This window comes from Martes martes, assembly GCF_963455335.1.
Source record: "Martes martes genome assembly, chromosome: 9".
In the NCBI taxonomy this organism is placed as follows: domain Eukaryota; kingdom Metazoa; phylum Chordata; class Mammalia; order Carnivora; family Mustelidae; genus Martes; species Martes martes.
This window is the reverse complement of record NC_137896.1, coordinates 24,657,026-24,679,425: the sequence shown is the minus strand read 5'-3', so window position 1 is coordinate 24,679,425 and position 22,400 is coordinate 24,657,026. Positions and strand designations below refer to the sequence as shown.

General features: G+C 54.9%; 1 protein-coding gene across 1 annotated transcript; it reads left to right on the top strand.

Annotated features, from left to right (window-relative positions):
* Window positions 1-6,076: 6,076 nt before the first annotated feature.
* Window positions 6,077-21,623, top strand: BPIFB3 (BPI fold containing family B member 3; the record flags this gene model as incomplete). Its single annotated transcript, XM_080814373.1, has 15 exons — window positions 6,077-6,188; window positions 6,927-7,083; window positions 8,610-8,714; window positions 9,154-9,294; window positions 10,344-10,407; window positions 12,202-12,262; window positions 13,004-13,095; window positions 13,222-13,401; window positions 14,959-15,012; window positions 16,884-17,054; window positions 17,877-17,944; window positions 19,153-19,195; window positions 19,915-19,978; window positions 20,449-20,525; window positions 21,319-21,623. 15 exons carry the CDS (start codon window positions 6,077-6,079, stop codon window positions 21,346-21,348), a joined length of 1,419 nt encoding a protein of 472 aa, XP_080670499.1. The 3' UTR covers window positions 21,349-21,623.
* Window positions 21,624-22,400: the final 777 nt, after the last annotated feature.

The window sequence follows — 22,400 nt, the reverse complement described above, 5'->3', positions numbered from 1 at the left end:
TGGGCAAGTCATTTCACCTCTGTTTTCTCACCTGTAAAATGGGAATGATGCCAGTACCTACTTCTGCAGTGTTTTCCTGAAGTTTAAGTCAATCAAATGATGAAAAGTCCTCATGAGCACGGTGTCTGGCACACAGTAAGTGCTCAATAAGTGTCAGCCACAGATGAGTTTTTGAGGCTCGGAGAGATGTGAACAGGTGTGTCAGGTTGGCATTGGTGGGTGGGGGGATGCTAAGTGTGTAAGGCCAAGGGCCAGCTTGTGTGTGTGTGAGCACATGCCAGTCAATAAATAGCCTGTGGGTAAGGGCGGTGTGTGCGGACGGGAGGGTCCGCTGTAGCGGTTTGAGTGGGGTAGGAGCTCTGGTTTCCATCCTTGTCTGGGTGTCCGTGTGTTCCCGTGTACAGAGTCTGTGCGGGGGCGTTTCTGTGTCTCACAGACAACACTCGCATGAGGATCGGCTCCCAGGATTTGCCGTATCTGCCCTGTCACCTCTTCCAAGATTGGCACGGCTACTGTTCTCTACATGGACTCTGTTTACAAGCAAATGCTGTACACCTTCAATTTAGACAAGGGTGTATGTCAAGTATATTTCAATTAAAAATAAATATAAAATAGAAAGTAAATGTATGTTTATACATAACAAAGTGAACAACGCATTTTAAAACAAGTCTCCTCTATATGGACCTTAAAAATCGGTGTCATTTGCTAGAATGTAAAAAAAAAAAGAAAAAATCCATGACTTTGGGGAAAAAAAATGTACATCAGGGGTGATCAGTTGATGCTCCAGCTCTGAAAATTCCTGGGTTGGTAGCCATGGGGCTGTGTGTCTGGGCATCAGTGCGTGTGTCTGTTAGGCTGTCTTTGTTTCCCAAGGGGTGAGTCTTTGTACGTGGGGGGTCTGGGTGGGTCTGTGAGGGTGGAGGATTCCATGTCTGTGGGTGGCATGGTGTGGCCAGAGGTCTGGTCAGGAGGCCAGCACTCCCAGAGCCTGTGGGGCCCTGGCAGGTTCGCCCTGGCCCAGCCTGGCCTGGACTGACGCCACAGAGGAGGGACGGCCCTCCCTTGCCGTGGCCCGGATGCCAGGGCTGTCTCCTCATCTCCCATCCCAGGCCTAATCCCATCACCCATCATTTCCCCAATGCCGGGACAATGGAAGCATTGAGGCAGGCCTGGCAGATCCAGAGGCCTGGGTGACCCAGCGCTGGCTGATACCCTACCCTGGGCATGCCAGAGACGCCCCTCCACTCCCCCAGACCGCCCTTGGATGTTCCGACAGTACATGCACGGCCCCCTGAAGCCTCGCCGTCACCTTCCCCAGGCCAGTGCTCTGATGGAGAAATCAAGGCACATATCTGTGAGAGTCAGAAGGTCTGGGCTCCCCCCATGGTGTGACCAGGGGCATATTCTGTGGCCTTGGACAAGCCACAGCTCCTCTCTGGACTTCAGTCTTCCCATCTGGGAAATGAGAGAGAGATCGGATGCTCTGACCTTAATCTGATTTCAACATTCTTTGAGTGGCCAGTTACCCCGGATTTCCCCTGGGGCAGAAATGGGGTCTAAGCTGGCCAAGGGAGCCCCACCTCCTCGGAAGGTAACGATGGAGGTTCTCGGCCCGTGGGCCCTGCTCACCTTCCACTCTCTCCCAGCCCTACATGAACAAGTGGAAGCTCAGAGGGGTGACGTGACGGGCCCAAGGGTACACGCGTGTGCAGCTGGGACGTGAACCCTGTCTGCCCGCGTCTAAACCTCCTCCTTCCCCTGTCACGCCACACTCAGCAGCGGGATGCATCATTCTCCTGTAAGGAAATCCAGAGAAGGTGTGTGACTGGCTCGAGGTCACAGAGCGAGAAAGAAGCAAGTCTTTGATTCAGGTTTCCGACCCTGGGCCCACAGCTCTCGACTCAGGGGCCTGCCAAGGAGCCCAACCCTGGGAAGAGGAACACCACGCAAGGCTCCCCCAAATTTGTGTCCTCCTCAATCACCACCCACTCTGCCTTCTCCCGTCCCAGCCCACTTTCAACTCTGCAAAGACTTCCCAGGGATCTTGCCATTCCCAGGATTTCTCGGGCAGTCTGGGCACCCTTTCTTAATGCCCTAAAGTCCATTTCCAGGATATTTGTCCTCACAGCCAGACCGCTCAGGGGAGGGTGGGCACCTAATTTGCAGATGGGGAAATCACAGCTCTACAAGAGAAGTCACTGGACAGTCAGAGTCAGGTTTTGAACCCCAGAATTCTGGCTTCAGAGTCTTCACTCTAGGAGCTAATGCCTGGGGGTAGTTGACTTCCTCAAGTCCCCCCAGCCCCTCCCCAGCCCCTCCCCACTCTAATCCCTTCCTTGGCTCCCCATCACCCTCCCTGGGGCTCTCAATATGGCTGCCCATCAGATTGCCCTCAGAGGCTTGTTAGACCTGCCAGTTCCCAGGCCCCCCAGCCCTGGCCTGCTGGGTCACGGTGGCCAGGTGGGGCCTGGAGATATGTATTTTAATTCCCCCAGGCAGGCCCAATCTCTGACTCAGCTTGGGGGCCTGAGGCAGCTTGCAGGTGTCTGGGATGTGGATGGTGTTTGGAAGGAGTTGGGAGAAGACAACGCAGGCCAGAAACTAGGTAGCACTTTCCTGCCTTCCAAGGGACCAGGCTGGGCAGTGGTTATAATGGTGAGCATTAGTCAGCTAACCTGGCTGGACTCATGTTGCAGGGCCCCAGGGGACGTCTGGGGAAGTCCAGGCGCCTCTCGCAGGAGAAGGGAGAAGCAAACTGTGGTATGTTCACAGAACAGAGCAGTAGAGAGCAAAGGGGAGGACATCACTGCGTCACACAACATGAATGAGTTTCAGAGACACAGAGCAGGAAACCACGCCCACCAGCGACTCCACGCACGGACCCTCGAGAGCACATGGAGCTCATCCCTTGTGTTGGATGTCAGGACTGTGGTCGCCCTCGACAGGCAATGACTCGGAGGGGACACGAGGGGCTGCTGGAGTCCTCAATCAGTAATTATGCATTGAGCTGTAACTTAGGATCTGGGCCCTTCTCTGTATGTGCTTTCTAGTTGAATAAAAAGTTAATTTTAAAAAAGTGGTGTGATTGCGTCACCTGGCTCAGCGTCTGAAGTCATCAGGATGAATACTGTAAGGACAGGGGTTTTGAGGCTATGTGGCAAACACCGTCCCTCCTCCCCATCTCACCAGGTAGTGGTTCTGGGCCCTGGGTAGGAGACAGACCCACAAGCACCCAGAAACAAGGCAACAGATCTACGTGTCACAGACTTTGACAGAGGGAATCCCAGGAGGCTGTGGATCACAGCAGGCTTGGGGGTCAGGAAGGCTTCCTGGAGGAGGGGATGCCTGAGCCAGTACCTATAGAAGGATGACAAAACAATAGCCAAAGTCTCTTAAATCCATACAGTAACCTGTAGGCTCCCATCGCCTCCTTGGCCATCTGTTTCCCACTGCCCTGCCCTTGGCCTTATGGGCTCTTCCCCAGACATCCCCCTGGCCTACTCCCTCTCCTCCTGCAGGTCAAAGGCATGCCTGTGCCAATTGGAGGCCTCCTCTGACCACCATATTGAAAGCGGCACCCACCCCTGCTTTATTCTTGTCATCAGCCTCTGCCTTTCTGCGTCATGGGTTTATCTGGTCCTTCCTCCAGAGCTGCACTGTCCGATAGGACAGGTGAGCGCTTGAAATGTGATGACTCTAAATTTGGTGTGAGGTCAGTAGATTTTGCAGACATAATATGAGAAAAAGAGTATATGTCGTCTCATTAATAACTGTGTATTAAATGTTGAATGACAATATTTTGGATATATTGGGTTAAATAAACTGTGCTGTTAAAATGAATTCACTTGTTTCTTTTTACCTTTAGAAAAACGTGGCTACTAGAACACGTGCAATTGCGTCGTGGTTCTACGGGTCACCTCCTTCGGGGTTGGGGGTTTGCTCCTTCCATTCATTTCTGGATCCCCGGCACCCAACAAACAGTAGGTACTCTGCAAATGCCTGCTGAAGGGGGTACGAATGAAGGAAGGGAAGGATGGATGGATGGATGAATTTCTCTCCACCATCATGGGCACCAGCCTCAGGAAGGAGGAAAAGCTCCTGTTCTGGAGCCTGGGGACCCTGGGGGTTGGTAGGTGGGGGTGGAGTTGGTGCCCATCCCCCAAGTTAGCGCAGAGTTCCTCTCTCCAGGCCCCACCGCTATCTCCATGCCAGGCCTGGGGTAGGTGGGAGGTGGAATAGATTCTGTGCCATCCAGGTGGCCCCCGGGGAACCCTGGAGAGAGACTCCACAGGTGAACGCCCCGCCCTGCCCCCAGCTCTGGGAGGACCCGCCTGCTTCCAAAACCCCACACCTTCACTCCCGCCCCTGGGCACTAACCCCAGCCCCCACCCCCTCCCCCTTCTCTCTCCCCCCAGAAGGAAGGCTTAGCTCAGGCCCGCAGGAAAAACCGCAATTGCTTCTGACATAACCCATTGATGGATTTCTGGCGGCTGTGCCCCCTTTGTGTCCCCAGAGCTGTTGTGGGCATATAAGGGCTGCCCCCAGGCCCAAGAGGGTGGAGGAGCTGGCAAGAGGCTGGGAACCTCCACCCACCCTTCGTGGAGCTGCAGGTGTGGGTAAGGCAGCCTGTGGCAGCCCCAGCCTCATCCAGATCCCCAACCATTGACCCTGCGACCATCCTGCTGTCCCATCTGAATAACGGGCATGGAAAGAATTCACCCTAGGAGGGCACTGGGGTTACCTGGAGGGCGATGAGACAAAAATCCCATTTTATCAATGGGAAAACTGGGGCTCAGCCAGGGGCAAAGGCAGGGATGGGTGCGACAGAGGACAGAGGACCGAACCACCCTACGGACAGGGCTCGAGGGGGGCCCATTTTTCTTTAAGCCATAGAAACCAGCTGGTTTCCCCTAGTAGGAATATTTATTTCTGTAAGGGACCCTGAGGTTACAGGGAGCTGCTCTGGGACAGTTCTTAGAGAAAGAAGATAGACATTGCCAAGATTGCTACCGGTGCCTATGGCACCCATTTGTACATTCGTGCAAGTAAGGGAAGGTGCCCTCCTGGGCAGACACATGCTGTGCCAGGGCAGATGGTAGGTTAGTGAAGCATGACTGGGTTTCCCTCCGCTCTTGCCCCCTCAGCAAGTACCCAGCCAGCACACAATCATGCACGGAAGCCCTAGACACAGTTCCTGACCTCGTGGAGCTTACACGAATGGCAAACAAGGGCACAAACACATAACGCATGGCGGTAAATTATAATAGCACCTTAAAATAAATATTCTGAGTGATGTCTAGTGACAAACAGACTTCTTTAGACAAAGGAAAGGAGGGAGGCCTTTCCAAGCTGGTAACATTGGTTCAGAACCTGAGATGAAGAGTCAGTCATGCAAAGAACCAGAGGAAGAGCCTTCCTAACAGAAGGAAGAGCATATGCAAAGGCCCTGAGGTGGAAAAGGGCTTGGCATGTTTAAGACCAAGGAGGTCGAAGAGGCAGGCAGGGACCTAATGGGTCATGGCAAGAAGCCTGGGTTCTATCTCAAAGGCAGTGGGAAGCATGTTTTAAGCAGAGGTTACACGAGGGGTTAGATGGGTATGTGACTCTGTTCTCAGTTGTTCCATAAAGATAAGTCTCATCCTATGAAACTAGTAAGTCAGCCATGCTCTCACCTTCTGTCTCATTCAACATGGAAGGATAGAGAGCGGGGAGGAGAGAAATGGGACATGTTAAGTAACCGGTCCCCAATCAGCCACACCTTCTAAAATGGCCTGATGAGCCAATGAGAAAGCAGGGCCAGGAAACGAAGCTCCCATCCTGCTGTCCTGGAAAGGAAGGTCCCTCTGTCACTCTCCCTCAGAGACCTGCAGGTCTACGTTCACCGGGGATTCAAAGGACTAAGACTTTTAAGTCAGGCACATTAGCCGCTACTCTCCTGGGAGTGAGGCTGGACGGAACCGGGCCGGGTGGGCAGGAGGGCCCCACGCTGGTGATGGGGCCCAGGGGCCGGGCGAAGACTTGGGCACAAGGGATGACTCAGCTCCCGGTTCTGCCCCTGCTAGGTGTGCCATCCAAGATGTTGGGTATGTGGTCCTTGCTTCTCCTCTGGGGGCTGGTGACTCCGTGCCAGGGGCTGCTCGAGAAGGTGGGCACGCTTGCTCGGATTGACAAGGATGAACTTGGCAAAGGTGAGCCTGAGGCGGGTAGTGTGTGAGCGGTCCAGCTGCCGTGTGGACATCCGCATTGATATGCTAGGGTGGCTGTTTTAAGGAAGAGCTGAAAACAGGCAGCGACTCTCATCTACTCAGAGAGCTCGGGGGCTGAAGGTTTGCTTGTAGGTTCCCGTGGGTGATCAGCTCACCTTCTCCTGAGAGGTGGGCTGGGTGAGGTGGTCTTCGGCCCTGTGGAGGCTACGTCTCCCTCAGGGATGGGGCCGGGTGGGCTGGGGGAGGTGAGGAGGAGGGGGTTGGCTGGGCCAGCGTCTTTGCCCCATGTTTCCAGGATGGGGGAACTCAACTAGGCATGGGGTGCTCCGTGGCCCAACGACCCAGGGTCACAGTCTCAGGGGTAGCGTATGGCAGCCGTGAATAGGAAATGCTTCAGGGAATTGACCCAGCCTGTCCCAGCCTCCCCAGTGAGGTCCCTTCTGTGCTGCCTTTCTCATAATCTTCAGAGTCAGGCCAGGGGTACCCAGGAAGAGCAGAGGTCACCTCTTCCATCTTGGTCAAGCCCTGGTGGCTGTTGGCTTCCTCCTTTGCTCTGCCCTTTCTTTTGGTGCTACAGAGTGGCCCAGAGTCAAGGAGCCCTAGTCATACTTTTGGTCCCAAACCCAATTTGCTGTGCAACTTTGTGCAAGTCTCTGTCCTTCTCTGGGCCATACTTCCCCCTTCTGAAAAATGAACTTCCTCCCTCAACCCTCCTTGCAGCCATCCAGAACTCGCTGGTTGGGGGGCCCATTCTGCAGAATGTCCTGGGGACGGTCACATCTGTGAACCAGGGCCTCCTGGGCTCTGGGGGACTGCTCGGAGGAGGCGGCCTGTTGAGCTATGGAGGGGTTTTTGGCGTTGTGGAAGAGATTTCTGGGTGAGTCCGTACCCTGTGGCATCACAACTCCCCACCTACGATGAGCCCTATAGGAAGGCTAATCCTTTCTTTGCTTCAGGGAAGAGAGGAGAGATTGACTGTCTTCAATTTGTTGGCAGGCAGTGGGGGTAATGTGGGAAGCCCTGGATAGGGAGTCCCAGGGCCTGAGTCAGGAAATAATGAGTCCACTGCCTATCAGGAAACATGGGAGTAGCAGCACATCCCTGTGGCTGAGGGTTCTAGTTTTGGGACTGACTCCAGTTACTTGCTGTGTGACCTAAGGCAAGTTGCTTAGTCTCTCTGGACTAATCCAGGTATCTGCCTGGCTCCCTCCCCCATATCCTTTGGGTGTCTACTCCAAGAAGCCCTGCTCTGAACAAACCCTTTTTGTCCCCTTGCCTGCTTTCAAGTTCTCCAGAATCCCTCCTCTGCCCCATATATGCTTTACTGGTTTGTTTCTTGCCTCCCCTGCTAAGGTTATAAACCCCAGGATGGGTAGGGCTTCTGTTTGGCTCGTTTATTGCCATATCCCCAATATCATTAATAGTTCTTGGTATATAATGGATGTTCGAAAAGTATTTTTGAATGAATGAATGAAATCACATAATGGCTAATATTTATAACTTAATTACCACCTAGCCAGGTTTTCTGTGTAACTAGCACAGTGCTGAACATTGTAAATTAATTATCCTATGGAATCTAGAGGTAAGACTGTTATCAATAGCATTTAACAGGTGAGATTGAGGCCCTTGGCAGCCAAGGTACCTGTCCAAGCTCATCCAGCCAGAATGGTGGTGGGGGGTGTGGGTGTTAATCACAGGCCTTACCTGCCTGCCCCAAGGGGGTGGTTGGTGGTGATCAGGGCAGAGTCAGCCTGGATAGCCAGGAGGAGTCAGCTAGCTGAAGGTGGATGCAGAATGGAAGGAAAAACAATGGAAAAGTGTTCCAGACAGAGGGAAAAGCCTGGGCAAAGGCCCAGAGGACAGAGAAAGCAATGAGCTGTGGGGAGCTGTGTTTGAGAACCCGGCTGAGTTGCACGTGCATGAGTCTGGGGGTTGCGAGTAGGGAGACAATGATCCAGGTCAGAGACTGAACCAGGACGGAGGCCATGGGGATGGGGTGAGAACACTTTAATTCACTGAGCCTCCAATGAGCGCGATATTACATTTACTGAACACATGCGGTCCCAGCTTGAGCACACACATTTATCTCACTTGCCTTTGCAACGTTTGAGGCAGCTACTAGTATTGGCCCACTTTACAGCGTTAAAGACTGAGGCCCTGTGGGCAAAGTAATTGGGCCCACAGTTGGCTTTATGGGTTACAGATGGGATGTGGGACACAGACCAGAGAGGCTCTAGGCACCACCAGTCTGAGAAGGTCTAACGGATTAACGGACTAGAAGCACTAACGGACTAGAAGGTCTAACGGACTAGAAGGTCTAACGGACTAGAAGCACTAACGGACTGACAGTGGGGGTTGCGGGCATTTGGAGGTGAGTGGCCCTCCCCTTGACGCCCATCCCAGGCTGAAGATCGAGGAACTCACACTGCCCAAGGTGTCACTGAAGCTGCTGCCTGGTTTTGGGGTGCAGCTGAGCCTGCACACCAAGGTGGGCCTGCATGGCTCTGGGTGAGTGTGGCCCTCTACCCTCCTGCTCCCCACCCCAGCCCACTGCTCCACTGGGGACCCCTACTCTGTTGCCCCTCACCCCTAACTCACTGACCACTGTACTTCCACCCACTGTACTTCCTCTCCACATTGGTCCCTTCCTGGATCCCATCCCACTACCCTCCCCAGGGACCTCCATCCCACTGCTCCCCAGGGACTTTTCCCCCCTCCCCGCCCCCCCCTCAGGCAGCTCTGGGACGGGGTGGGAAGAAGAGGCTAGAGGAACATGCAATATGGGGCAGGGACGCAGTGGGTGACAGGAAGGCATGGGAGCTAGCCCACTCACAGGACTACCCACCCACAACTCAGGGCTCCCGCAGCCCCCGGGGGCGTGGCCGAGGCGGGCCCTGTTGGGTGGGGCCTGGCAGCCTGGCCACGCCCCCAGCATCCGGTCTCGCAGCCCCCTGGGGGGCCTCCTGCAGCTGGCTGCAGAGGTGAACGTGTCGTCGAGGGTGGCGCTGGGCGTGAGCTCGCGGGGCACGCCCATCCTAGTCCTCAAGCGCTGCAGCACGCTCCTGGGCCACATCAGCGTGCTCTCCGGGTGAGTCCGCAGCCTCCGGCCAGCGCCCGAACCCGCGGGTGGGCTTCCTGGGAGCGGCCGGGTGGGCGGGGCCTGACGTCACCCAGCTTCCGGTCGGTCCTGCCTGTTCAACCCGCTGCGTAGACCCCGGACCCGCAGACTGAGACCCATCACGGACCGGGACTTCGGCCCAGCCCCCAGCTACCATCACCCACTCCTGGGCGCTCCCCTTCTCCGCCCCGGCCACCCCCGACCCGAGATCCTGCAGTCTCCTCTCCCAGAGGGAGCAGACCCTGGCCATCTCAGTTCCCCATCTCAGCACATCAGAGACCCAGCTCTGCCCCTGACTCGCTGTGTGACCCCAGAGGAACCTCCTCCTCTGCCTGGGCTCCAGTGTCCCGAGCTGTATAATGGGGACCTAAATTTGATGATCCAGAAGGCTCTTGGCACCTTTACATCCGTGTTTTTGCTGAACTGCTCAGGACGCAGTGACCTTCCCTACACTTGTGTTGAACCATCACTTCTGTGGGACAACTGCGGTCTAAAGGGGCAAGAAACTTGCCGAAGGTCACACACAGATTGCGGCAAGGATGGAGATGGGCTGGTCTCTGGACTCAGATCCCGGGCTTTTCCCCAGGGCTGGGCACCCGCCGCTCCTCTGTCTCTTTGCAGCTCCACATTGGAGCTGGTTTCTACATTCCAGGCCAAACCCCATGTCCCCAGCCCATCTTTTTTGGGTGTCTCTGAGCAGGGAGGGGTAATCAGCTCTGTGATCACTCCCAGGAATAGGGTGAACTAGGGTTCTTTCCTCTAGTTCTTTCCACGTCGAGCAACATTTCTTTTAAGGTGGGCATTTTACAGATGGGGAAATGGGAGTCATGCCCTGGTTTCCATGGCAAGGCGGAGTCAAGGTTGAAACCCAGGTCCTCAGAGCCTGAGTCATCCCCACCCCTTCTGCCGGGAGAGGAGACACAGATAGCCAGAGCCTCCAGTGCCCTCTCCTCCCTGTCACCCCAGTTGGAGCTGTCCCTGTGTGGTGGCCCCACCCTCACCCTTCTCTCCTGGCACAGGCTGCTGCCCCCACCTCTCTTCGGGGTCGTGGAGCAGACACTCTTCAAGGTGCTGCCGGGACTGGTGAGTGTGTGGGCCCCAGGCCAGACATGCCCCTTCCCTTGACTGCACCTCTCCCTCCCCAGCTTTGAGTAAATCTGGGCGCCAGGCAGGATTAGGCTGTCCTTCCCTTGCACACCCACTAAGTAATCCCATCCTGGCCTGCCCCTGAGCCTCCCAGGTGCCGCCAGCCAGTCTCTTGGGGGCCTGACACCATCCATCCCAGACTTCCGGATCCCGAGTTGACAGCTCCAGATGACCTGAGTCCTCCATTCCCAAATCCAAGCCCCTTTCTTGCCCCCTGCTCTGTCTTTGCCTCTTGTATGGTTATTGACTTTATACTTTTCTTTAAAACTAGCTTTGAATTGAAATTGAGTCACTAAGTTTCAAAATGAATTAAAACTGAGCCCTGGGCTTGGCAAACATGTCCCGAAAAGCACACATATATCAATTAATACAACCTAAGTCAAACACGTCGTGATTAAGCTGCTCCAGGATGCCCGGGCGTGGCCTGCCCCAGCTGTCTCGGTGTCCTCCAGGGGACGTGATGCGCCCCTGAGAACAGCTGGTCTGCCCAAAGCAGCCTTTCACTGGGACCAGTGAGGGGACAGTCTTTGCTGGGGTCACAGAGCCAAGGGCAGCCAGGCCTCCTGCCCCCCCCCCCCCCAGTCCTGGTAGGACCTCTCTTGTGCGTCCTTGCGAAGAATACCTGTGGGAGCCCATGGTTAGCAAAACTGCCCCGGGCTTGAAGAAGCCAATTGGAAATGAAGCTCAGGGGGAGAAGGGAAGCTCCCAGCAGCAACAACCCCAACCCAGGCCCATCTCAGGCAGATTTCAACACCGTGGAGTGGTTGCATTTTAATCACAGCCCCTAACTGGGGTCCCCAGGACAACTGGGTGCAAGGCTGGATTTGTGTAACTCAAAGAAGTTTTAAAAGTGAGGGTCGGTTACTAGCATTTTGAGATTGGAGGTTTCTCCTAACAGTGCAGTCAGCCAGCCCAGCTGCCGTCCCTCCTTCCTGCAGGTTATGTACGCCAGGGCCAAGGAGGGGTTCCTTCTGCCCAGCAGAGCCCCTCTGGTCTCCTCTCATTTCTGTGACATGCCTGACCCCAGAAGTCCTGGAGTTAGGGCTCCCTGAGTGTCAAAGAAAGGGCAGCCCTCTCTTGTCTGAGAACAGCTGTGACCTTGGGCAGTTCGCCTTTCTTCCACCCCAGCAGTGGCATGAAGGGGCTGGACTGGGTCACCTCTGGGCTTCCTGCTCTGGGGTTCTCAGATTCTATGACTCCCAGACCCAGGGTTCTGAGAGCCAAACTACCTGCTGACTGTCCTCTCGCAGGGGCCTTCAGCACACACACGGTGGTGTAGTGTGCATGCACATTAGATGGGCCCAGGCCTGACTCTCCGGGTGGGGAAGAGGGGTTCCCCTCTTTGGTGTCTGAATTCTAGGTTGCCAAGAGCCCACCTGGAGAGCAGGAGGAGCCTGAGACCTTGGAGGGAGCAGCTGCCTTTGTCTCCTCAGGGGAGGGCACACCATAGCTGGCCTCTGAAATGTGCCTCCCCCATTCCTCCAGCGTCTTTTGAGGTTTTCTGAGGGGGCCGCTGTACCTGGCCCTTTAGGCCATCTGCTCTGCCCTCTGACACCAAGGTCCAGCCCCTCCCCTGCCTCCTGCCTGTGTCCCCCTGGTCTGTCTGCACATTCTGACTTGCCTTGGACCCCAAGACCACAGAGCAAATGATTTAGAGAAAAGGCAGCTGTCCCCTGTGCTGGACTGGGGCCATGTCTACCTTCCTGTAACACCGGTTTCCTCTGGATACAGCTGTGCCCCATGGTGGACAGTGTGCTGGGCGTGGTGAATGAGCTCCTGGGGACTGCGCTGAGTAAGCTGGGGCCCATCCCACCTCTCCCTGCCCCTTCTCCCTCCCCCGCCCCATTACCCCAAGTAGGGGTGGGTACCAAGGACAGAGGAAGAGGCAGAATTCTGGGGCCTTCACTTCTTCCTCAAACTTGATGAGGCCACTGCACGGAGAGGTGTAATGGTGGGGTTCTGGGCTGAGGCCGGTTCTGCGGGGCCTGGAGGCAGGTCTCCCCCTGCCAGGGCCTGAGGGCCACATGTCCAGCACTGGCCATGTGTCTGGCGCTGTCAGAAGCACGAGGCAGATATTATTATTACCTGGACAGACAAGACGACTGAGGCCCAGAGCTCAAGTCAGGAACCCAAAGCCCGACAGCCACGGTGGCCTCCAGTCTCTCTGAGCCTTGTGGAGACACAGGTGCCTTTGAAAAATATAAAAAGACATACCCAGGATAAGGGTAGAGAACTTAGAGGCACACATGTCTCTCTATGTGGTGTTTTGGGAGAGAGGCAGGGCAATGTCATGGCTGGCCAATAAGCTCTGGAAAACAGAAATCCTGGCTTTGCCATTCTGTGGCTTGTGTGACTTTGGGCTGGTGACTTCCTCTGTGTGAGCCTCAGTTTCCTTATCTATAAAATGTGGATGACTGTAGTGCCCAAGTGGGCACTTAGTGGAATGCTAGGCACTCAGTATGTAGAAGGTGGGCTTGTTATTATTGGGGGCTGGGCTTATGGGGTCTTTTTCCCTCCTCCCCTCCCTCTGCAGGCCTGGTGCCCCTTGGGGCTCTTGGATCCGTGGAATTTACTCTGGCCACGCTGCCTCTTATCTCTAACCAGTACATAGAGTTGGACATTAACGTGAGTGCCTACCCAGGCCCTGCCCACAGCTAGGGGTGGGGTGGGGTGTGGGCTGCTGGCAGAGGCTGGGTAGGGGATGCTGGGTCCAAGAGAGGTGGACAAGCCATGGTGTCTCCTCCCCTACAGCCTATCGTGAAAAGCGTAGCTGGTGACGTCATTGACTTCCCCAAGCCCCCCAAACCCATAAAGGTGCCCCCCAAGGAGGACCACACATCCCAGGTGGTTGTGCCTCTGTACCTCTTCAGCACCGTGTTTGGGCTCCTGCAGACCAATGGTGCCCTTGACATAGACATCACCCCAGAACTGGTAAGTGCGGCGCCCTGCCCCACCGTGGCCAGACAGTGCTAGCAATAAGCCAGTCCTATCACCACCAGCCAGCCTTGACTAGCCCTCTTCTCTATAACTAGAGAGGGTTGCCTATGCAAACATAGGCCCACTCTTGCTGCTAATCGATAAAGGCCCTCTACTTGGCTAAGTCTGAATGGGACCTCTGATTCCTTCTCTACATGGCACTCCAGGAAGTTACTTTCAACTGGTCAAAACTGGCAGATGAAATGTAGCAAGTTTTTTGTCCCCATTCCATATGAGACCTTCTGGAGTCGAAGCCCAATTTTATACTAAAGTGTGAATGGTTGACATTTCCATTGCTTTCTCAAGGGCAGATTTGCATTGGAGAGAAGAAAACTAGAGTTGGACATTTGTTCTAAAGCTTCTCAGACTTCTCTGCTTCCACTCTGGCCCTTCTCCTACCCTCACAGATGTCTGGGAGCCCCCCAGGAGCTTCACCCAGAGACATTTTTCTTAGTTTCACCCTTCCCAAAGGCAGGAGTCTGTGACACCTGAGGCCTCTACCTGCAGCTCAGGCCCAAGGCAGCAAGGGTTGATCATTCACTTCCTGATGGTGGGGTCCAGAGAGTACCATTAAGGCCTATGGGAGGTGGGAATAGGGCCCTGGGCTGGGAGGCACATATCTTCTAGCTGGAGGGAAGAGACAGGGAAGGCTAGGCAGAGACAATGAGTGTGAGAATGTGTGTGTCTGAGCAGCTTGTGTGTGTGTGTGTGTGTGTGTGCACGCGCATGTGTGGGCAGGAGGAAGGGACCTCAATGGCCATGCGTGATAGCTGTGTGTTGAGTGAGTGTCTGGGAATCCTCTGACCAGGAGAGAATGTGTTTATATGTTTATCCTGTGTGAACAGTTATGTTCTGAAAAGTAGACGTGTAGTTCAGGGACCTCAGATGTCAGGGCTGAGTGGCTGGGCCATTATCAATGAAAACAGGCCTGATGGGGCTGTAGTGAGTTAGGGACCTTGTGCCCCATGTCTCTGGCAGCTGCCATTCAGTTTCCCCAAGGGGATGGGGTGCAGGCCCAGTGTGATCAGGCTTTCCAAATTCTTAGCCAGAGCCTGGCAAATTTATATGAAATTTCTTGATTTGTAAATGCTGGAAACAAATTCTCAGTTTTTTGAAATACCGTTTGGATAAAGGGCAGAAATGTCTGGGGTCAGATCCCTGGGCCTTCAGATCATAAGCTCTGGCAGAGTAGTTTAAGAGCTCTGGAGTCAGCTTCCCAGGTCAGATCCTGCAGCACAACTTACCAGTGGGTGACCTTGGGCAAGAGCATGAGGTTTCCTGCCTGCAGTGTAATGTAATGCTGACATGAGCAAAGGCACACAAAGCCCTTAGCGTGTGCCTGGCAAGTGGTAAACACTCATCACTGGCCAAGAGAAAGAACCCAAGTGTGTGTAGGGATGTCTGTTTGTATAACGGCAGGGGTGGGTGGGATGTGGGCAGAACCACTTCATGTATGCTGAAGAACTCCTGTCCTGTCTGTTCACCCCACACCCCATTTGGGCTTGGCTCCAGGTCCCCAGCAATGTGCCACTGACAACTACAGACCTGGCGGCTTTGGTCCCTGAGGTGAGTGACCCTCTCATGGGCTTTAATCCTTGTCGCTCTTTCCCGATAAGCCTGAGTGAACTCCTGAATCTTTCTCAACACAGCTCTTGAGACAGCTGCAATCGAACATTGAGTCCAAATTCACACTAAAATTTCAATGACTGCCACTTAAACTTTCCTGACAGCAGACTTTGCTCAGAGAGGAAAGGATCTGTTTAACTGCCCAAAAGTCAACCGTGCATTTGTCCTGTCGCTCCGTCAGCTCCTTCCGCCAGCCCAACTTCATCTTGGTCTCGGTCTTCTCCACCCCCAGGGAGAAGATTTCGGGTGCTGGCCCTGAGGCGGGAAGGGAAAGGAGAGGATTCAGGGAGGGTTGACTAGTGGGCATCCATCTGTGTGTGACTTCAGGGCCTGGGCCCAGCTTTCCTGACTGTTCAGCTGGGGCTGGACCAGCTACTTTCCAGCTGTGGGAATCTGAATTCATACTAAAGTTGAAATGACTACTACAAGGTCCTTATATAATAGCAGATTCTGATAGAGGTTGGAATGAGGTCCAGAAGGTCTGGGTTTCTACTGGGGAAGATGGAGGGGGGCAGCTGAGTTTGGGGGCGCAGAGAACAAACTGAGTCCTTGAAAGGTGGTGATTTATATCCACCTTAGTGGGCATGGTTGGGGCCGCTGCTTCTTGGAGTCCTTGGCCAAAGTGCATATGGGTCTTAGGCAAGGGAGGGGATGGGGCTAGATAAGCAGAGGAACCTCCCAAGAGCAGGAGTTGGAAGATGGAGAGGGACCTGGGGGAGCCAGGAGTGCCATGGGGGGGGGTGGGGAGACCTGCACCTGCAGCAAGCTGGGCCTTGTCCCTCCAGTGTGGGGAGGCTGGGCCTGTCTGGAGGCAGAAGCATTTGTAATTGCAGGGTCAGAGCCCTGTGACCCCAGCTCTGAGGCTGGTTCTGTGGCTTCAGAATCTGGACACATAAGGATGGAATCTGATGATTCTGTCTTTATGACCCTGCGACTCTGGCGGTCGGGGCTGGATGGGTTACCAGGCTCCAGCATTCAGGTGGTCTTTAGCCTCGGTGACTCCCTGGCTTCCAGCATTTCCATGACGTCGTGATTGGGAAGCTTGGAATTTCCTGACTGTGAAATTCAGTCAGTCAGTCAGCAGCACTCACTGATCACCTACTGTGTCCCAGGCCCTGCGCTAGGCGCTGGGTGTGCAGAAGGAGACAAAGGGAAAAAGCAGACCAACGTCTGTCTGCTTCAGGAGCGGCCATCCTGGTAGGGGTGACAGACGTTGGACACATGAATAAGGAGACTATACGCAGCATCAGAAGGTGGAAGAGGACGGGGCGGTGAAGGTCGAGGAAGAGGTGGGAGTAGTGATTTTAAGGAGGTGCTTTGCGAAGGCCTAACTAAGGAGGTGACGTTTGAACGGTAGCCGGAAGGAGCGGAGAGAGGGCAGCACGCGAGTATCTGGAGGAGGGAAGAGCAAGGGCCAAGGCCCTGAGGTAGGACTGTGCTGGCAGGCTGGGGGGTCAGCAGAGGGGCCGGTGAGGCTGGACAGAATGAGGGGCCAGTGGGTTGGAGGAGAGATGGAGAGGAGGGCCGAGGATGGGTCCTGTAGGGCCTGTGGGTCTGGCGGGGGATTTTGACTTCGAGACGGAAGGCTGATTCAGTTCCATGGGTTGACATCTCCCCACTTGAATGTCAGACTCAGGGGGGTGGAGGGTGGGGTATGGGCAGGACTGTCTGGGTCAGGCTGTAACCTTAGACCCCAACATGGCGCCCAGTGCCCATCAGGTGCTTAGGGAGTGTTCGCTGACTGACTGGTTGTATTATTGGGGCACTGAAGCTGCCCTCATGCCCCCTGCCCTGCCCCTGCCTCTCCCCAGGCCCTGGGAAAGTTGCCCCCCGGCCAGCAGCTCCTGCTCTCCATGCGGGTGAAGGAAGCACCGTCAGTCACACTCCAGAAGGGCAAGGCCATCATCTCTATCCCAGCTAACATCCATGTGCTCTCCTACCACCCGAAAGGGACCCCTGAAGCCCTCTTCGAGCTGAATGCGGTGAGTGGCCCAGGGATGGGAGCCTGGCACTGGGGTTCTACACTGTCCAGGACCCTGATTTCGGGGGGGAGGGCCGGCATGACGCAACACAGGAAGTCCCCCCCGCCATGGCCGTCATCTGAGCCAAGGCCCGGGTACCCGCTCCATCATGCATCTGTCTGGCCCTGTGTGCTCTGTCTTCCCCAGATCCCTGGAATGACTCCCCAACTCCTCAGACTCGCTGTGCTCAGATAGCTCTGGGGGGCCCTCTCACTTTCCCCTGACCCTCCACCTCTGCTGGTTTCCCCAAATGCACAGCTGGGAGAGGCAGGTCCTTCCTTGCTCACCCTTCGTCCTGGGCCCCCAGGACCAAGCACCTTCGCCTGGCATTCAGTGCCCTCCCGCCATCCTCTGCCTCAGTGACTCAGGGCTCGCGGGTCCCACCTCCCCGCCTTTGTTGGGCAGGGCCCACCACCTGGAGTGCCGTCTCCCCCTGCCCTTGGCTAACTCTTCCTCTTTCAAGATTCAGCTCTGGTGTCACCTCAGCTGGGGGTGCCTTTCCTTGCCCCCCTGTAGGCTGGAGTCCGGGTCTCTCCAAACTCCTGGAGCCCCAGAGCTTCCTCTCATGCAACACCAGGTGCCCTCAGTGCTCTGCTTCCTGGACTCCAGAACCTTCAAGTCACCTCCTCGTAGCCCCGCACGGACCCTAGCACACAGTAGGGCCACAGTAGGGATTCGTGGAGGGAACGGATGTTGGAAATTCACCTGTTGACCAAAGCGGACCTGTCCTCAAGCTCCTCCTGCCACATTCATGGCTGACCTCCGCCTGCTTTTTCCATGCAGGTTTTGACTTTAAATGCCCAGCTGGCTCCCTCGGCTACCAAGCTGCACCTTTCGCTGTCCCTGGAACGGTAACATGGGGTCCTGGGCCTTGTCTTTAGGAACAAGAATTAGGGGCCAACTAGAACCACCATCCATTCGTGGAGCATCAGTTAAGTTGCCGGTGTTCTACCAGCCTCTTCCTTAACCTGCAGGACCTGCCAGGGAGGGATCGGTATTAGCCCATTTTACAGATGGGACAGTTGGGGCTCAGGGAAGCAGGATCCAGAGCAGGCTCTTTCCTCCGCATCTGCTCCAAACCCAGCCTGGGAGATAAACCGGCCTCCAGGTCACAGAGCCCCAGTATCTGAGTTACCAACCCCAGAGACTAGCCACAGAGATAACTGCAAAATGCTTTGCTATTCCCATGGACTAGTTACTTCTCTAATCTCTCCACCCCCTGTGGTAACTAGGCCCCAAGATAACCATAAAAACCGAGATGGTGATGTTGGTGACAGTGCTTCCTGATACACGCATGGCACTTTATAGCCAGCAAAGCCCAGGCTCACACAGCAGGCTGTCCCCGGAAGCCAGGCTGCAGTCTGGGCCTCCACTCTCCAGGCCCAGCACTGTTACCATAGCCTGAGGCCTGGGGACCTGCCTTTCCTTCCCCTAGATGTGGGGAGCTTTCCTAGGGGCCTCTGGGATCTGCCTTCCCTGAACCGTAGGCACCCAGAGCTCACCTGACCCCATATTCATGTCCCCTGCAGGCCCCCCTGAAGGGCTCCGTTGTCACCCTATCTCTAGCCTTGGCCCCCTGCCTGGGTTTGCTTCTCCTCCCTGGGGTTAGTTCATAACGTCAGCCCTTCAAGAAATAGAGGTGTGTTTCCAGGCTCTGGTGCTGCGCCTGTATTTGGACCAGCTGGGATCTGTCAGTCCACTGGGATCCGTCTTTAGTGTGCACCTGCTGGATGCAGGGAACCCTGTGTCCAGTGCTTAGTCTGTGGGAGGGCCACTCCTTCGGGAGGTTCAGCCACTTGCTCAGGGCCGAACAGCTGGGAGGGAGATCAAGACAACAGGACCACAGAGTCAGAGGTGGTGGTCATGATCTCTCAGGTTAGATCTGTTCAGGTCCATTTTGTAGGTGGAAAACTGAGTCCCTGAGTCAAGGCTGAACAGAGGCAGAGCTGGGGCTGTAACCGTGTTTCCTGATCCTGGAGGTGGGGCAGGCTGGGAGTGGGGCGGGCAGAGTGGGGCGATGGGTGCTGTGGCCCCTCAGTGGCTCTCTTCTTTCCACCAGGCTCAGTGCCAAGCTGGTCTCCTCCTTCTCCCACACCTTTGATGTAAGTTCCTGGGAGGGGGAGCAGCTTCCCAGTGGTGAGGGTCTTCAAGTGGGGGGTGGAAATGGGCAGGATGAGTCATGGTTCATATGCCTGAGCTGACTCCAGTCTGGGCTCTGCCCCGGCAAGCCAGAGTGGGCAAATATCAGAGCAAGTATGCATGTGTGTGTCATCGTCTTAGGAAAGGGAATCTTGTGATCTTCAAAAGTCTTGGAACCTCACAAAGCTGTAAAAATCCAGAATCTCACAAGGACTAAAATTTCTGAAATTTCATACAAGTAATAATGTTCCTGAACCTGGAAAGTTCTAACATTTCAGAGCCCCACAGATCCCTGGTGTCTCAGAGTTCTAAAGTTCTGGAGTCCCACAATGGTCTCAGGTTCTAGAACATTCTAAGGGTCCCTAAATCGATAGGAATCTAAGAGCAGACCACTCAAAGTTCTTTTCGAGCTGGGCATGTTTTCTGCACTTTCTCAGGCATTCCCCCTCCCAGCCCCACAGACCCTTCCTCTAGGAAGACAGCTCTTCAAACTCATGGGGCCTGCATGAAACCATTCTAAATCAGAGTCCCATTTGGGGTTGTTGATAGACAGCCACCTCAGTGGGCCCTGTGCCCACCAGGAATGTGTCCTCAGGCTTGGGGGAGGCTCAGCAGCTGGGCTTCTGGATTCCCTGCTCCTGGCGAAGCCACACCTCCCAGGCTTCCCTGTGCTCTGTTGCAGGTTACCCGCTTAGAAGAATGGCTCAGTGATGTGGTCCGGGTGGCCTACGTGCCGAAGCTCAATGGTATGGGTGGACTTTGCTCTCTTCTTGGAAACACGGAATGCCTAAAATCAGATTGTCCATTGTTCTGATAGAGACACTGTGGCTGGAGGGGTTGATCCCCTTTTCTAAGATGTAGAAACTGAGGCACTGATGTTTCCATTCAAACTGCATTGATGAGCACCTCCATCATGCCAGACCCTGGGCCCTGAAATCTGTCTGACCAATGTTGACTTAAGCTCACAGTCCAGAGGGAAATAGTCACATAAACAAATGATTAAAATACAGATGACTGAGTGTGCAAGGGACTGACAGAACCTGAAGGCAGCCACTGATGACAATTCAGAACAGGAGCATTTTTGTTTGGGTTTAGTACGATGAGTAGGAGTCTGCCCATCAGGACAACTGAGTCCCCAAGAACAGAAATGGCTGGCTCAAGGAAACTTGTCCCAGTCCCCCACATACCTTTGTTTTCAACCATTTCCTCCTCACAGTGGACCTGGATGTTGGAATTCCCCTGCCCAAGGTTCTCAATGTCAATTTTGCCAATGCAGCCCTGGAGATCATTGAGGTAAGCTTCTCACGCAGGTATGGCTTTGAGCTGAGGGGAATGCCCTGCCTCACTGTCTGGTCTGTCCCTGCACCGTTCTCTAAGTTGCTCAGGGCATTACAGGTTACTTCACCTGGGAATGTCAAACACGGGATGTGTGCTACAACTCCTTCCTCACTTGCCCGCGGTAGACATTGTCAGTCGATCACAGAATCCTCTCCTGTTGAATACAGACACACGTCTGACCTATAGAATGGGATCTCAGACTCACTCACAGAGTCCCAGCTCCCCTGGCCCAGGGGGAGCAAATCTATGTCGTGTCTCTCCTTTATCCTCTGCCTGTGGCAGGCATTGGCAGGCATGGCTAATAGATCATGACACTTTTTCTTGCTGAATATCAACATGGCCTCACTATCCTTTTCAATCCAGCACCACTCTGAGTCTTGGAACAGCTCTGGGAGGTGGACAGAGCAGGGAATTGTGGATCCATTTCTCAGATGAGGATCGGGAATGAAGGAGGTCAAATTTCTGGCCCAAGGCCACTCAGTAAATTAGCAGGAGAAATGGTACTTAAACTTGTGTCTCTTGACTTAAGACCTGAAGTCAGTGACCTCTCCCACACTAGATGTCATTCATTCATCATCCACTCATTTGTTTGTTCATTTAGTTAATGAGTGCTCGCAGGTTCCAGGTTCAGTGCTAACCCCAGGGCAGGACTTGGGGCCGGGGTGTGGAGGAGGAGGAGGGTCGACATGGAGCCCCTGGGGGCAGAAGGCATGGCAGATGGGCTAACTGAAAACCTTGCTCCTTGCAGAATGCCGTTGTGCTGACTGTGGCCTCCTGAAGCTGGGAATGGCCACCTGCCCTCCCCGTTGACTTCCAGAGTCCATGCACCTGCCCACTCGGCCTCAGTTTCCCTCCTGGTCTCTAGCCTGTGTCAGTGACAGGGTTAGTGTCCCTTATCCACCCAGGACCACCCAGGTGCTCTGGCCCCGCCGCTCTGCCCCCAGTCTGGGGTGGGGACTGCAGGGCTGGCCACAGGACTCTCTGCTTTGAAGAGCACTCTGGCCTCAGTGGAGAGCTTCGAGCTTTCAATAAACCGCTTCTCTCTCTCTTGGCACCTCCCGGCTCGTTTATTCCCCGGCACGGAGAGGGGCTGCCTTGGCCTCTTTGTGGAACCCTCCTCACCAGCTCCATGTTGGGGCTCCTGGAGGGTGAGGGACTTGGGGCCTAGTCCTCATAGCTTTGCCTCCCAAACTTACCTCGTTGGCCTGGGAAGCCTCTGTGTCTTGTCCTGCCTTCCTTCACCTCTGCCTCGGGCTCTTCGTGCCCCCCTCGCCTGACCCCTGCTCCCCTCCCATCTCTAGTTTTCTAAGTACCTGGATCTTTCACTCTGTCTCTCTGAGTCTCTCTGATTCTGTATCTGTCTGTCTGTCTCTGCCTCTCCAACTTGGGGACACTTCTCAGAAGTGATCTGTGAGCAGAAGGGTGAATAGGAGTTTTTCAGGGAGAAAAGGAGCCAGCATTCTTGGAAGGAAGGAAGACCTGGTTCTGCCCTGGAGGGATCCCTACGGGCTGCACATCAATGGTGGACTTGCCGCAGGACAGGCCTCAGAACAAACCAGACCAAATGCTCATAGAGTGGATGGGGAAACTGAGGCCAGAGAGGGGCCTGGCTGGCCCAAGACTGCACCACAGTAGAGCTGCGTTGGGAAACTGGGGGTCCTGCCTCAGTGCTGGGCTCCTCTCCACTGCTCAGGATTGGCCCCCTGGGTTCTGGGGAATGGGCCCAAGTTGGCACTTATGTGTGGGCTTGAGGGAAGACGTGCCAATGAAGTCTTGTGGGGGTGGCTCGGGATTTGGGGAGACAGAAGAGAGGTGGAGCATTTGTGCATT